The 16,808-nt window shown below is 41.5% G+C and overlaps 1 protein-coding gene across 6 annotated transcripts in view; it reads left to right on the top strand.

Moving 5' to 3' along the window:
- Nek11 (NIMA related kinase 11) overlaps nt 1-16,808 on the top strand; it is a 266,743-nt gene that overhangs the window by 55,730 nt on the left and 194,205 nt on the right. For all 6 annotated transcript variants that reach the window (XR_009380324.1, XR_009380323.1, XM_059268513.1 and 3 more), the window contains exon 4: nt 14,743-14,861. Coding sequence is in view for 4 of the 6 variants with exons in the window: in XM_059268513.1 (XP_059124496.1) it covers nt 14,743-14,861 (119 nt within the window). In the remaining 2 variants the exon portion in view is untranslated. The remainder of the gene's footprint in view (nt 1-14,742; nt 14,862-16,808) is intronic.

The raw sequence follows: 16,808 nt of genomic DNA, 5'->3' as shown, positions 1-16,808 counted from the left end.
AGATTAATAGAAATGGGTTAATTTAAGTTAAAAGCTAACTAGAAACAAGCCTAAGCTAAGGCTGAGCATTAATAGTTAATAATAAGTCTCTATGTCAAGATTGGATGTCAATTGTAGTGGGATTTATTGAACTGCCAGCCCCCAAATTCCCATATTCTATTCCGCAAAGGACAAACTCATTTTTAATGATTGTTTTTTCTCCCTTTGGCAAATCAGTCAGAGTGAATATTTAAGAAGGAATATCTGCAGAGGAGTGCTTTTACATATATGGAGATAGGTTGCCCAAACCTCCTATCATAGTATAATGAATGCTTAGATGGACATCTAGACTCTTAACCAAGGCCTGCATACAGTGGAGGTATAGCTCACATTTTGATTTCCAGTTCTATTGCTTGATATTTGAAAATTTGAATATGTCTCATTTCCCCTAGAGAAACCTTTCCTATTTATTGACTTGTGAATTATGGCTTAGTATTTGTAGTTTTTTCTGCTACTTTCAGTTCTCTTGAAGTAATAGCTTTGTGCTTTTCTGAGTATGAAATGAGCACGAAGCTTAGAAAGATGAGTGAGGAGAAGATGGACAATATGAAGCTGTTGGTGTGGGTCTTTATGTTTACAACTCAGAGGTTGTAGGTAGAGGATGGGTGAGGTCAGACAGACCATAATAGAAGATGTCATGCTTAAAATTATGCCTACATGGTCTTTGAGCTAGGCTATTCAAATACTTCTTAGGAGGATTTGAAACCATAGAAAATGAAATTAGTCAGCTCATTACTTGGGTAGCCCTGGAACCCCAAGGAAATTATGTTGGGAAGAAAGAAGTCTCTTTGTGGAACAGAAGGCAAGCTTGTTTGGCTCTGAGAATTTGGACAACCAGATGGAAGTTGAGGGTGCTATATATTTGAAAAGAGGCAGAAGGAAGAGTAGAGACTGTACCCAGACCACCTGTACTACTTCCACATTTACTGATGCATCAGCCACTAAGAAACTGGTAGTCAGATTCATCTGAATGACCTTGGAGTATTCTAAACCTTGGCCTTTCTCCTTTAAATCACTCTCCTGGCTTGCTCCTTCTCTGCTTGTAGGAGAGAGGGCAGGAGAGGCAGAAATATAGACAGACAGACAGACAGACAGACAGACAGACACACACACACACACATACAGAGGTGGTGGTGATGAATACCAGTTACTTAGATATGTAACTCCTTTACCTAATGGATTGTTAAGAAAATCAGTAAGATGATGAGGAGCGTAGGATGGTAGCATTGAAGAGCCACTCTGGAAAATGTGTTTCTGATGTATCTATGCTGTACTCTACCTGTTACTATTTAATACTTTTTCTTCTTTAGCTCCCTTAGTTGATAAACTTTTCTTTCAGGAAAACAATCAGCTATTACTACACATGATGATTATTTTCCCCACTGCTGATCTTGGCACATTCATTTGTTTATAAAATGTTGATATATTGTCTCTGTAATTCGGGTTGTTCCTGAATTCACTATGTAGCCACAGCTGGCCTTGAACTCCTGATCCCCCTGCCTACATCTCCCAAGAAATGAGATTGTAGGTGTTGGCCACCACACCTGGGGGCACACTAAATTTTTCTAAGGATGCTTTCCGTATCTTAAAATACCTTCGACTGAGGTCAGCATTGCTCAGTGGAAGGTGTGGGGAAACTGAGTGGCCTGTGCCTTCTGCCGTGGTAGCCTCTAGTCATGCTGGCTTTTTGTCTTTGGATTTAAGGAATTAGGTATAAACAAAATTTATTGTTTAACTTTAACTTAAAATGCAGTGGCCTGTGCAGCTAGTGGCTGCCATGTGTGGCAGGTATAGATGACATGCTCTAACTTTCTTTTCCCATGTTAATTTTGATATTTTTTAAAATTTACTGTAATTTTGAGCTTCCAGACAGGTTGTGAGACTACTCACATCTCCCACACCCCCTTCCCCAGACTTCCCAGTTATATTGTAGCCCACATTTACTTCATTGTTTCTTTTTTCCATGTATATACACTCTACCTAGCTTTTCCCTGAACTACTTGAAAATAAACGTGTTGTGGTTTGCATCTTGAACTGCTTGAACATCTCCCTGAAGCCCATGTGATCTAGAGGCTTAGTTGCTAGCCTACTTATTGGGAAGTGGTGGAAACTCTAGAAAGTGAGGACATTGGCACCATTCCTTTGAAGGTGGTTTCGCAATGCAAGCCTCCCTCACAGGCGTTCCTCCCCAGCTGCTAGGGTATGAGCGGCTTCTCTCAGTCACGTGCTTTCCCACCATAATGATCTGTCTCATCACAGCCCCCAAAGCAATAGCAGCAACCGACTACTGCCTGGAACCTGGAGTTAAAGCAGGTCTTTTCTGCTTGTGAGTTTATTTCTCACGTGTTTTGTCATGGCAACAGAAAGCTAACTAACACAAAGTTCCAGACCTAACCTTTTCCCAAATAGCTACTGTATTTTCTAAGGCCAAGGACCTTCTCTTTCATAACAACAGTTAAAGTGATAAAAACTCAGGAAATTAGCACTGAAACAGTGAGAGTATGTAAGCCACTGTAAGCCTCAAGGGAACCACACATCTGTAGTATCAGCCCCACTTGGTAACTTGGTGGAAATAGAGTCGTGGCCCAAAGCCCAGCCATACTGAATCAGACTTTGTGGGGGTGGGGCTCAGCCATCTGTGTTTTGACAAGCTTACCAGGTGAGTCTGAAACAAGCTGAAGTTTGAGAGCCACCCATCTAATTCACAATCTATATTCAAATTTGTTCCAAATATGCTCATTTGTTCCAATTATGTCCTTAGAAAGGGCATTTCTATAAAAATGGTTTTCGTTGTGCAGGATCCAATGCAGGATCATCTGCGTTAATTTTTAAATGATGGTTGGTTTCTATGGACCAAGCTGCTCTCCTGGGAGGGCATGTTGCCATGGTGATGGCTGCCAGCTGCACTGCACAGCTGCTGAGCTTCCAGGGGTCTGTGGATCCTGAGCCGTCAGGCTGCCTCTTCCCAGGCTCCTGAGAAATGATGTGTGCATGTTGCTCCCTTCTTGTTAACAGAGATATTTCTCATCTTCAGATGCAAATTCACTCTTAACTTGCTCGGGCCTGATGTTATCTTTTTCTTAATTGAGGTAAAATTATTGACATAGGAAATAGCCGGTAACTAAATCTTGGCCTTATAAAAAATATTATCCCCATTGCAGTAGTTGATCTGTCTATGTCCATGTTTCCTCTTGGAAAATTTAATTTGGGACCCATCAAGTCTGTAATATATTCATGCAACCCTGATATGTCTATATCTGCTGCTCAACCCACTGGGCACCTCAGATTACGTGTGTGAAGAAGCAGGCAACCAGGGGCTGAGGAGATGACTCCGTCAGTAAAAAGCCTGTTGTGTAAGGATGGAGACCACAGTGTAGACCCCAGAACCCGTGGAAAATCTGGATGTGGTGGCATGTGTCCATAACCTTAGCACTGGTGGGTGGGGACAGGTGGATGCCCAGAGCTGCCCAGTCTAGCCAATCGGTGACAGACTCTGTCTCAAAACATGAGGAAGTGGTGATAGAAGACAAACACCAGGCACATACACATGTACATTCACACAGACACACATACATGTACACCCACATACACATGCACATATACACACTACATATGCACGTAATAAATACATAAACAAAGTATCCTCCAATTGGTATTGTGGTGCTTATAATACCAGCATGAAGGAAGCAAAACCAGGAAGATCACAAATCCAAGGCCAGCCTGAGCTGCAGAGCCAGGTGCTGTCTGATAGTTCCAAAGCTACCAAAGCAGCAGAGCATTTGGACCACTGGTGTAGCTGGAAGTTTTCCTGTGTTCCACCTGGTTCCACGGCCCTTGGTCCCAAGTAAACACACAGAGGCTTATATTAATTACAAACTGTATGGCCTATGGCTCAGGCTCGTTACTAACTAGCTCTTACAACTTAACCCATTCCTATTCCTCTGTTTTGCCACGTGGCTTCACAGCATTACCTGTTCTCCCACGTCTTGCTCCTCCTGGTGGTGGCTCACAGCTTCTGCCTGACTCCACCCTTCTTCATCTCCGTCTTCAGTTTGAATGAACCGCCTAACCTTATTCTGCCTCGCCATTGGCTAAACAGCTTTGTTTATCAACCAGTGAGGGCAACATATACTCACAGTGTACAGAAAGACATCCCACAGCACACTGATGTCTTCTGTTCTCCACACAAGGAGGAGATGGAGCTATGTGCCCTCTCCTTCTTGTCTTTCCTCCATAGTTTCATGCATCTCATCTTAGGTCATTACTTTTTTTCTAACACGTTTTCTTCCTAGCCCCACATTTTCAGGTTCTACCCAGCTTCCTGGGCCCCTGAACTGCTCCCTCTTCTCTCAGAATCACAGGCTTCCTTTCATAAGGAAGCTCTCCTCTCACATGGACAGTGAAAATGCAATAGAAGTGGGCAAGTCATTGGCTGGAAGCCACCCACACCCCACGTCCCTAACTGCTGAAGCATTTTTATTTTGCATGAAACTCAATGTAATCATATGCATCATCTCAGACTCCAACATGTGAGAGTTTTCCTATTCATTTTTTAAATTAACATCTTAGGCCTACATATTGAACCACAAAGAAGTTAGCATTCAGACATTCCTTTTCTAAACATTTCTATTAGCTTTGTCAATCATACAATGTAATGGGTTTCATTGTGGCATTTTCATGAGCACTTAGAATGTCCTGTGGTTGTATTCATCCCCACCCCTCTTCCCCTGTCAGTTCCCCTGCAGCGATCTCTTTCCCCTCTCCCACCACTTCCCTTTCTACTTTCAAGGATGTTTGTTTCTTAGCTTACTCTTTACCATTTGTTCTGAGCTCCCACCTCACTTCCATCAAACACTGATGATAAAAGAGAGTACTGGATACATCCACCTGACACAGATGTCAGACACGTTTGTCCTCCTTCGCAGGTGCATCTAACAGTGTACTGCACCAGGGACCTTTGCCATACTGCCCGAAGGTCTTCCATGTGAGTGAGGACAAGGTGTCCCCAGAAACCTAGGCATTCAGGTAGTAGATGGAGGAGGTGTGAGGTCATAAACCTCCAGGAGAGAGGGGCCGTGGTGGAAGAACGTATGCTCTCAGCAAAGAGTGGTAACAGTTGGACTGCTCTGCTTCCTGCTTGGTGATGGGAACAGCTTCACCAGCTTCATCAGTGCAGTGGCAGAATGGTCATTCCAGCCTTCAGCTGTAGACTTTCAAAACTGCCTGGGCCTGAGTCCCACCTCTGCAAACCTCACTTATTTGACCAGGGTATTACAGCTCGGTAACAGGATTTTTGAAAGCTCTCTGAGTGATTTTAATGGACAGCCAGGGTTAGAACTGGGGGTGGGGAGAGGAGAATGGTTAGTGTAAAAATACAGTAATAAAGAAGAAATGGTCAGTATTTAAGGATTAGTGAGCCAGTTGAGGCCCAGACTAGAGAGCAGGGGAGTCTGGCCCTGCCTGTGGGTGTAGCTGATGAGCAGGTCTTGTGTGTCATGAAGATCACCCAGCTCCTGCTCCTTGTTCCCTGGGCAGCTGCTTCAGTCCAGCTCACCACATACATCTCCATAGAAAGAAGAAATATGGTCCCTAACCCACATGAGCTCCCTGTCACCTTGGTAATTCAGTCCTTATGCTTACAGATAAATTAGTATTCTGTATTATTTATTGGCACTTTCTGAGCCTGCCAAGAGTCATTTCTGAGCCCCAACTCTGTGTCAGGTGTAGTTCTCAGATATAGTTTGGGGTAACAGAAATGATGTGGTAACTGGTTTGTTTTCCCAGTGCTGGGAGCTGGGACCAAGGCCTTGACATCCTGAGAAAGCCCTCTACTCCTGAGCTAAATCCCCGGTCGTATGGGAACTTTCTTTAATGAATTTGTCTGGCATGTTAAATGAGACATTTCCATCAATGGTTAAAATATATGGTGTCACAGGAATGATGATTATGAGTAGCTTGGGACTGTGGGAACTCTGGCGGGGCTGGCTTATTATAGTCGAACATGAAGTGTGGGAAAAATTCCAGCAAGTAGAGTTGGGGCACTGAAGTTAAAGGAAACAGCACAGAGGTAGTAAAGTGGGAGATGTTATTTATTAACCAAATACTTCACCTTTGATGGGCAGCGTGTTTGCAGCCGAGTGCATCCCCTAGTGTTAGCCACTAAGACGTTGCAGTACAGTGGTGGAAACTTGGGTATTATTATCACTGAATTGTGTTTCCTTGGTGGCATCTATATCCATGACAGCTTCCCTTCGCTGCCTCGGTTTTTATTAAAATGTATATATAGCTGTCATGACACTTTGGATGAGTGCTAACAAGCGTTTTCGTTGCTGCCGAGAGACCTCAGAATGTTCTAGTCTGATGTTTGCTTGTGAGCTGGCTGAGGTCCCCGGTCTAAACGTCCTGCCACAGAAGAGATGCTGTGTTGTTGGTGCGTGGTAAGGGGCTGCAGGAAGCTGACTTATTTTACTCTGGTGGTACTGATTTGTATCACTTTGCTAAGATTCTGTCTTCTGGGTTTCTCTGTTGTAAACATACTGTTTTCCCTTTTAGCTGAGAACTATCCCCGGGAAGATACACTGAGATTATGCCGTGCTCTGTGTCTTCTCAAGGCCTCTCCCTCTGAGTCTAGTGTCTTTTAGTGGAAGTCATCCAGCAACTTTTATTTGCTGTTTGCTTGGTTGCAGTTTTGTATTTCTTTTGTTTGGCTGGGATTCTCTATATGGAAGAGGTGTTCCCTCTCACTATTCATGTATTTATTCAATTATTTCTTTGTGTCAGTATGGACTGGTAGATATGTTTTATATTCTATAGGGTATATTCCAATGCTAGTGTTATCAGTTTTGTGGCTCAGATTGTTCTAATTTTGGCTCTTGGGTGCTTCTGTGTCTTTTTTTTTTTTTTTTGACATTCCTCTTTTCTTTTGTGAGGGGGAATAAAATTCCCTTTGAGATCCAGTTTCACTATGTAGTCCAGGCTGGTCTAGAACTTGCAGTCTTCCAGCCTTAGCTCCCCTAGTTCTAGGACTGCCGTCATGGTACAGCCACGTACCCCTATGCCTGGCCTAGAAATGAGTTCTTATTTTTACTAAAAAAATTAACTTAGTGTTCACAATATTAGGCTTCATCTTGGTGTTTTCAGACAAAATGTCTTTTGATTGATTCTCTCCCCTCTCACTCTCCCATCCCCCTGATCCCCTTTCACACCCCACCCCTCCTCCCGTCACTCCCTATGTGCTTTCCGGTCCTGAGTGTCCTATTTGTGAGGCTCCTCCCTCACCCCAAATTCTTGTCATTTCTTCTCTAATTAGAAGTGAATTTTTAAGAGACTTACTTATGCCGGGTGGTGGTGGCGCACGCCTTTAATCCCAGCACTCGGGAGGCAGAGGCAGGCTGATCTCTGTGAGTTCGAGGCCAGCCTGGGCTACCAAGTGAGTCCCAGGAAAGGCGCAAAGCTACACAGAGAAACCCTGTCTTGAAAAACCAAAAAAAAAAAAAAAAGAGAGAGACTTACTTATGTGTGTATACTTATCTATGTGAGTGTTTATACACTATCTATGTGAGTGCTTATGCACATACTTGTGTGTGCACATGAGTGTGCACATGCATAGGCCAGAAGAAAGTATTGGGTTTCCTCTAGCACTCTCTACCTATTACTTTGAGGCAGGGTCTACTTCTATACATGGAGCTTGTATTTTCTTAGATTAGAAACTAGCAAGCCCAGAAATCCTCCTGACTGGACATATTTTAATGTACTAGTTCGTCATTATTTCCTCTCAACAGAAGACTAGACTAGAAGCTACTGCTTATAGTCTTAATGTTTCTTCAGGTACCATCACCTTCCACAATCTGTTGTTTGAGGGACATTCCTAGATGTTTATCATTTTGCTGTTGATTGGTAGTTACTCTTTATGGTGTGAGCTCACATCAGACATCCACTCATTGTGATGTAAACACACTGGAGCCTCTGATTGAGACAATTGTCTTCAGGGAGCTTGGTCTCATCTATACAGAACATGCCTGGACATCTCCATCCAGAAATAAATAGTCTTCTCTAAATTCACCTTGTGCCTATTATATGAGTCTAGACTTTATTCAATTTTTAAATAATGTGTCTCGCATTTTTATACTTCTGAGTCAATCCATTAATGGTTTTATAGTATTAAAATTAAAATATTATCAGACATGGTGACACAAATTTGTAATCCCATCCTTTGGGAAGCTGAGGCAGGAAAATCTCAAATTTGAGGTCAGCCTGGGCCACAGGGTGAGCCCCATCCAGACCATGAAGATCATTTGCTTTTTGTGTCTCCTTCTTACCTTGTTTGAGTGTGATATACTTTGACCCTTTAACATAAAATTGAAAAGTACCTCTGCTAGCATATTTGAAGTGTTGGTTCACAATAAAATGTCTCTAGATTTTCTTAAGTGATTTGAGAAATTTGTACCCAGGAAAAGAGGAATGAAGATTCTGTCTCAAAAATTAAGTACTACCACCAATTTTCATTTAACACTGTAATGTAGTGATTGACAACTGAAGTGAATTTCAGTTAAGAGTAATTAATTCATATCCAATAATCCATAAACTTAGCAAAACTTAACATTTGAGGGATGGCTTTAGTTAGCCTATGACTTCATTAAATTTAAATGTTAAAGTATCAGAATAATTAACGTGTTCTCAAATAGTTTATTTAAAACAATAACCCAGTGCTTTATAGAATATGAGTATTGTTTCATATTGAGATAAAAAATAAAACAAGTTCTGCTACTTTACTGTTTGAGTAGGGAGGATGCGCTTACTTTATCAGACATTATAGACAAAAAGAATTCCTGATTAAGTCCCAGAAGTGTCATTTGTGTTACCAATCATAACATGTCATAAGAGTGGAGGGCACTTTTCAGTAACTGTTTAAAAGCTGGACTGTCTTATTGTGCTTTGAAAAGCACAGTGTAGCTTGACATTTCCCCACGTGGATGTGTTCTATTGCAGTGAACTTTCAGAAGGCCACAGTTCAGCGACAGAGTATTCCTCTCCTTGCTCCCTACATCTGTCACTGGCTTTTATCATTATTAAACAATTCCTATCCAACCCTGCTTTTCCCAAAGACATGTTTTGCCTTTGGCATTGTTTAAGCTTCTGGGGGGAATGTTTCCACGATGGGGTAAGTTTTAAGTCTATGGCCCGTTTATGGTACTGCCTAGTACTGTTTCTCAAACTGTTGCCATGGAACAGCTCCAGAGGCACCGGGATGCATGTTAAAAGCACGTTCTCCGATGGGGTGATGAATTGGTGGGTAAACACTAACTGTGCCCTTGTGGAAACCTGAGTTTGCGTCCCCAGCACCCATGCCAGGGGGCTGCTGTGGTCTGCCTGTAATCCCAGTGTTCAGAAATCAGATCCCTGGAGCAAGCTTGTCATCAGACTCTCTGTGAGCTTTGGGTTCAATTCAGAGATCTTACCTCAGTGAGCAAATGGCACACAGTAAAGAAAGACTCCTGATGTCAACCTTGGAACTCCACATGGACATACATACATGTGTGCACATATCCCCAACATGTGTCCACATACCTATGAACACACACAAACCACATTCACAAAAATAAAAATAAAACACATATTCCTTAATCTTATCCAATTGTATAGCAATACAGAGTCAGATTGAACATTTTAAACAAGAAACTTAAATGATTCTGTTACATGCTAAACTTTGAAGTATACCAGACAAATGTTTATTTATTGAAGATGTGATGGGGTTGAAGGAACAACATTATGAGATATTAGCTCAATGAATTAATAAGGGGCAGACTTTTCATTTTAAAATGGAGAAGTGGGGCAGAAGGATGCTCTGTGCTCCTTCTAGCCTTGAAGAGATCCTTTTGTCTATTCTTTGAACACTTCCACTTTACTTGTATGGACTTCTGAGACCGTTCTGTTTGGTCTTTTGAAGTAGTTGTAAGCACTTCTGTTGACAGCCTTAAAAGTGGATGGGGGATTTAAACTTGTCCCTGGCAATCAAAGATGGTGTTTAGAACACTGTAGAGGAGTTTTCTTCACTTCTTCAATGTCTCAGTGTTTCAAAATCCATCTGATGTTGGCTAATTGGGATGGGGTGTGAAGGGACACCATTAATCTACCAAGTGACAGTTTGGGTTATAGATTTTCAAAACCTAAGAAGTGCACATCAAGGCTTTTTGTGTAACTTTAAGAGGCGACATTAGTGACAGGGTATCTTTCTGACTGTAGCATCAGTGAAGGGCAACGTTAATAGTGGCTCAAGTTCAAGTCCATTCTCTTTTTACTGAAGTTTGTTTTAGTGAGAAAGTCATCATTAAACATTTCTCAAGGACAAAGTTGAGAAAACAAAACTTAGGATATGCAATAAGAACTTGTGACCTTTTATGAAATGAATTGGATTTTACTTAGGTGGTAAGTTTAGAAAAAGAAAGAAAGGCTCCCACATTGCTGAGTTAAAATCAGATGGTTTCATGGAAGCTGCATTTCTTTCTTTGTGATACAGAAGCATAAGTGTCTTAATCTGTGAATGACTTGCCTACCTCACCCACATCCTCAGGAGATAATATACAGAGTGCTTATTAAAGAACATGGTGAATGCAAAATAATAGGTTTTTTTTTTTCCTCAGATTGAAATTTAAGAAAATGAAAATAAAAGGCTGTGGAGTAACTTAAGACTATCATCTTGGGTTTAGGGTTTTGGTGTCTTATCTTCATGCTGACTGAACAGTCTCTTGGTTAAGTCTGTAGTGAGAACTGACAACATTTCTTCTTACAATTCTACCCAGAGAATGAAGAGAGGTTTGCATAGCTCCTTCTAGAATTTCACTTTCAGGCCTAATTATTTCAGAGGTTGCTTTTCCAATTTATTCCTCAATAATACAAATATATCTTGTATAGTCACAAGAATCCATACATTGAATATCAATGCAGGAAATGGGCATGTAAATTCTGCTATTTGAGAAGTGTGAGTAGGGCCTGGGGATGCACCTTTGTGGTAGAGGGTTTGCCCATCATTTTAGAGGCCTTAGGTTTAATGGTGGGAGAGGGTTTGCCTAGCATTTGAGAGGCCCTGGGTTTAATGGTGGGAGAGGGTTTGCCTAGCATTTGAGAGGCCCTGGGTTTAATGGTGGGAAAGGGTTTGCTTAGCATTTGAGAGGCCCTGGCTTTAATGGTGGGAGATGAATGGCAGAGCAGCAGTCAGTGTCACCATGGAAACAATTATGCTCACTCTCACAGAAGACAGTGCAGACGCCATGAGTGGGTAGAGCTTCATATTCAAATGGCATGGTTTTATAATGACAATATGTAGAGAGATTTTTTCCCCCTTTGGGCTGCTCACAAAGAATGACATGGAGACTTATTATTAATTATGAAAGCTTGGCCTTAGCTTAGGTTTGTTCCTGACTGGTTTTTATAACTTAAATTTACCCATATCTTTTCATCTATGTTCTTTTACATGGCTTGGTTACCTTTACTCTGTATTGCCCGGCCTGCTTTCCTTCCATCTGGCTGGGGACTCTGCCTTCTTCTTCCCTGAGACCTCTCTGTCCTTAGAACTCTGGCTTACCCTCTTCCTGACTAGCCATTGACCATTTGGCTCTTCATTAAACCAATCACAGTGACACTTCTTCACAAAGTATAAAGGAATATTCTGCAACAACAATAGGAACTTGTAGTTTGAGAATAAATTCCTAAAAGGAATGCTATTTTAATTCACAGATAAATTTTTGAAATCTCAATATTAGTATAAGTGAGATAGGCAATTATATATTTGAAGGCCAAATTTATGAAGACAGCTATACTTATGTTGGTCATTCTAAAGTGCTAAATATTGGAAATATATAAGAAGCTAGTGTCAATATTTCGTGTGTGTGTGTGTGTGTGTTCATCTGTGTGTGTGTACAGTGTACATGCCTTTGTTTGCAGTGTGCATGCCTGTGTGTGTGCAATGTACATGCCTGTGTGTATGCGGTGTGTATGTCTGTGTATGCAGTATGCATGCCTGTGTGTGCAGTATGCATGCTTGTATGTGTGTGCAGTGTACATGCATACCTGTGTGTATGCAGTGTTCGTGTGTGTGTGTGTGTGTGTGTGTGTGTGTGTGTGTGTGTTTGGAGGCCAGAGGATAACCTCCTGTTTTTTTAAAGCCTTTACCTTGTTATTTTTAGGGACTCTTATTGACCTGAAACTCACCAGTTAGGTCAGGCTGGTTGTTAAGCCCCAGGGACCCACCTGTCTCTACTGCCCCAGGACTGAGATTGCAATTACCTACCACCATCCCCTGATTTTTCATGTACATTTTGGGACTCGAACGTGTGTCCTCAGGATTGCACAGCAAACAATTTACCAACTGAATTCTAACTCTCGCCCCTCACTCATATTTTTTTTAGGTTCCATCTATCTGTTCATTTCTCCTTCCCTCTCTCCCTCCCTCCCCAGGAGGTGAAGCACTGTTTTTCTGACATTAGAAATGTTTACCACAGTCAGAATATCCTTTAGATATTATCCAGTTAGAGTCCTTGGATGGGAATATAAAGCTGATAATAGAGACAGTGTAGTAGATATGGGCTACCTTTTGTCGGAAGAGCTTTCTCATCCACTCCTTAGGATGCTGCAATGATCGGCTGTCAAAAATAATTTGTACAACCTGCAGAAATACTATTACTGCACAGTTTGTGTGCTATGGCAGAACTCTGAGACCTGCCAAGGGTGGAAAGTTAGTGCTGGAGAAGCACATTGGAGAAGGATGGGGGACTGGTCTCTCTCTCTTTTTCTTGCTAAGAGTTAAATATTAATTCACTGTATTTTTTAATTCCAAAAAGCTTTGATCTCCTTGGCCTAGAAAATCCAGTGAGGAAGGCGGTTTCATCAAGGCTGCATGTGAATGTTTGACATGCTTTGGACTTCTTATTTCGTAGTTTGGAAAGAGAAAGTGCTTAGCAAATATTTGCACACTGCACTGGAAGGAAATTAAAAACTGTATTACATGCAGTTAGTAGGTTGGCCATGTGTTGCTTGATTACAACTAATCTCTCCCGATTGCCCCATTGGCTAGAAATACCTTTGTACTGCATCTGAGGAGGACTTTGCCTAGTCTGTGTGTGGCTTCATTTTGCTCTTATGGTCCCATGGCCACGGTAGGTACCTCCTGCACTCTCCAGGGGACCTGTGTTTCACATCCCACAAAGGCATTTTTTTCTGGCCTTTTTCTTCTGAGGACACATATCAAGCAAGCTTTAATCTCTCAGTGTTTTAATGGTAAAGTTTTGAGGTATATGGTTTCTCTAAGAAAATTTAACACTGCGTTTTATTTTCTGTGGTAATTAAAATATATTAAGACATATTGTCATCAGAGTCACATCAGACACTGCCAGGCAAATTGAGACATTCATGATTGTCAACTTCAGGCCTTAATTTTAATTTTTTACCTTTCACCAACATGTGAGGGACTAAATGCTTCCCTGTTGTGTTCAGAACCACGCACTCACCACCAGCCACTGTATTCCCGAGGGGTTTGCTGGAGTTTAATAGAGAAGGGGAAACTCAGTCATTCCAAGACACTGTCAGCATCAAAATGACCTGGGACTGCAAGGTGGCTCAGTGAGGAAAAGCACTTGCCCCACACGTCTGATGACCTGAGTTCAATCCCCAAACCCCACAGTGGAAGGACAGAGTCTACTCTGGAAATTGTCCTCTGACCTCCAACTATACTACACATACCCCGCATTTATACACACATTAATAATAAAACAAATTTCAGTTAAAATTCAAAAGAATCTCCTATAGCAGCCAGTGCTGGTGCACCATGCCAACACCAATTTCATTTCAGGAAAACGTCAATTAATGTCTCTGATTTGAATTTTACTGTCTTCCATTTTTAACTTTCACTTATGTTAGGGTTCTGTATGCAAAGTTAGGGTACTAGGAAAGTTATTCCTAGTCTTATATGAACACAGATTCAGGGGATGTCATCCAGATTTGTGTTGCACCTGATAACACTTCTCCATTATATAATTCATTTTTTCCTTGCTTGATGACAAAGATAAAACCCAGTTAGATGGACATGAACTAGAGAAACAATGGCAGATTTTACTTGGTAACTGCTGATGATAAGAATAAGAGCTCTCTGGGTGGTGGCGGCGCACGCCTTTAATCCTAGCACTCGGGAGGCAGAGGCAAGTGGATCTCTGTGAGTTTGAGGCCAGCCTGGTCTAAAAAGCGAATTCCAGGAAAGGCGCAAAGCAACACAGAGAAACCCTGTCTCGAAAAACCAAAAAAAAAAAAAAACAAAAAAACAAAAAAAAAAAACCACCAAAAAAAAAACAACCCAACAACAACAACAACAAAAAACAAAACCAAAAAACAACAACAGAAAAACCAAAACCAAACCAAAACAACCCCCACCCCCCAAAAGAATAAGAGCTCTGTTTGGATTTCTGTGGGAGTGACTATGTTTTCAGGAAGATGAGTAGTCTTTTGGTTGATAGGACAACAGAGTTAGATGATTTCTAAGATGTGCAGAACATTCGGTTTTCATTTCCCCAGAGGGGCTGGTCCCATCTGGGTCATCCATCTTGGTATCTCCTTAGATGACTACATCTTGGGTTTGCTTGCCTTACATTGTTGAGAGAACTTGGTATTAAAATTTTACCTATTAAAAATATGAAAGACTATGTTGTTTTGTTTCAGGGCCGAGATCTGGACTATAAAATTCAGGAATATAAAGAAGCTGGGAAAATCTTTCCTGAAAACCAGATAGTAGAATGGTTTATCCAGTTGTTGCTTGGAGTTGATTATATGCATGAGAGGTATGTTGGCTGGCTTCTGGGGACAGGGTATAGTTTTTAACGCTCATGTCTGAACTTGAAAGGTGAATATTTTTGATTGATTTGAAAGCAAACAGGTCCAGAAGATGAATGGCCACAGTCAAACATCTGTAATATTTTATAATATGATTTTTTTCTTGAGGAAACTGTTGAATAATTATTTACTCACATAGTATTTATTTATATCAGTTGTGTGTATGTGAGAGCAGGTGTGTGCAGGTGTGTGCATGCCACAGCTTGGGTGTGGGACAGCCTTTTTGATGTCAGTCCTATCCTTTCACCTTGTCTGAGGTTGGATAGATGTTCTCTGCTGAATATGCCAGGCCCTTGGCCTCTGAGTCTCCTGCCTCACCTCCCATTCTACCAGGAGGACTCAGGTTATAGACCCGGGTTCCTACATTCAGCTTTTTTTATATGGGTACTTGGGATTTGAACTCAGGTCCTCATGTTGCACAGTCAGCACTTTACACACTGAGTCATGTCTCCAGCTTCCTGCTTTTTTTTTTTTTTTTTTTTAGTTCTAGAAACCAAGTTGATCTGCAATGTAATGTAGCAGAAACTGCATTGAGCATGGTGAGTGCCTTATCTAACCATCTGCTAAAACATTGTATGATCTCTTCAGATGTTAAGGTGTTAAATCGTTTTAGACCCATCAAATGATACAAATGAATTTGTAAGAATAGACTCTCGAAAAGTGGGCAGTCATGGCACACTCACTGCAGAGTGACCAGAACACCCAGGAACAGTCATCTTGAGTGATAGTGATATTACTAGGGCACACCAAGGCCTGGTGGTTTGGAGATGTCATTGCTTAAGTGTGTCGTCTGTGGTTTCTGATAGCATAAAGAGTAATCAGATTCCCTTGCAGTCGGCCATGTATCTGCTGAAACACATGCCCAATGACACAGATAATGACTAGTTCAGTGTGACTCCCAGCGGTTTCTGAGGTGATGTCCTGAGATAATGGTGAAATAACCTGATAGAGGAGAAAGTGGGAAGTGGCCTAGAACGCATTGGCACAGGAGACCACTTCCTAAATATAACACCAGTAGCACAGACACTGAGAGCAACAATTAATAAATGGGACCTCCTGAAACTTAGAAGCTTCTGTAAGACAAAGGACACAGTCAATAAGACAAAAAGTTAGTCTACAGAATGGGAAAAGAGCCTCACCAACCCCACATCTGGCAGAGGGCTGATCTCCAAAATATATAAAGAAGTTATGAAACTAGACAGCAAAATACCAAACAATCCAATTAAAAAATGGGCTACAGATCTAAACAGAGAATTCTCAACAGAAGAATCCCAAATAACTGAAAGACATTTAAGAAATTGCTCTACATTCTTAGTCATCAGGGAAATGCAAGTCAAAACAATTCTAAGATACCATCTTAAACCTGTCAGAATGGCTAAGATCAAAAACACTGAAGACACCTTATGCTGGAGAGGATGTGGAGCTAGGGAAACTCTCCTCCACTGCTGGTGGGAATGCAAGCTTGTACAGCCACTTTGGAAATCAATATGGCACTTTCTTAGAAAATTGGGAATCCATCTCCCCCAAGATCCAGCTATACCACTCTTGGGCATATACCCAAGGAATGCTCAACCACACTACAAGAGCACTTGTTCAGCTATGTTCATATCAGCATTGTTTGTAATAGCCAGAACATGGAAACAACCTAGATGCCCTTCAACTGAAGAATGGATAAACAAAATGTGGTACATATACACAATGGAATACTACTCAGCAGAGAAAAACAATGACATCATGAGGTTTGCAGACAAATGGATGGATCTAGAAAAAATCATCCTGAGTGAGGTAACCCAGACTCAGAAAGACAAACATGATATGTACTCACTCATAGCAGGATACTAGATGTGGAACAAGGATGACTGGACTGCTACTCACATCACCAGGTAGGCTACCTG

This window comes from Peromyscus eremicus, chromosome 7, assembly GCF_949786415.1.
Source record: "Peromyscus eremicus chromosome 7, PerEre_H2_v1, whole genome shotgun sequence".
Lineage (NCBI taxonomy): Eukaryota > Metazoa > Chordata > Mammalia > Rodentia > Cricetidae > Peromyscus > Peromyscus eremicus.
Note: the sequence above shows the minus strand (reverse complement) of the source record. Positions and strands in the feature narration are given on the sequence as shown.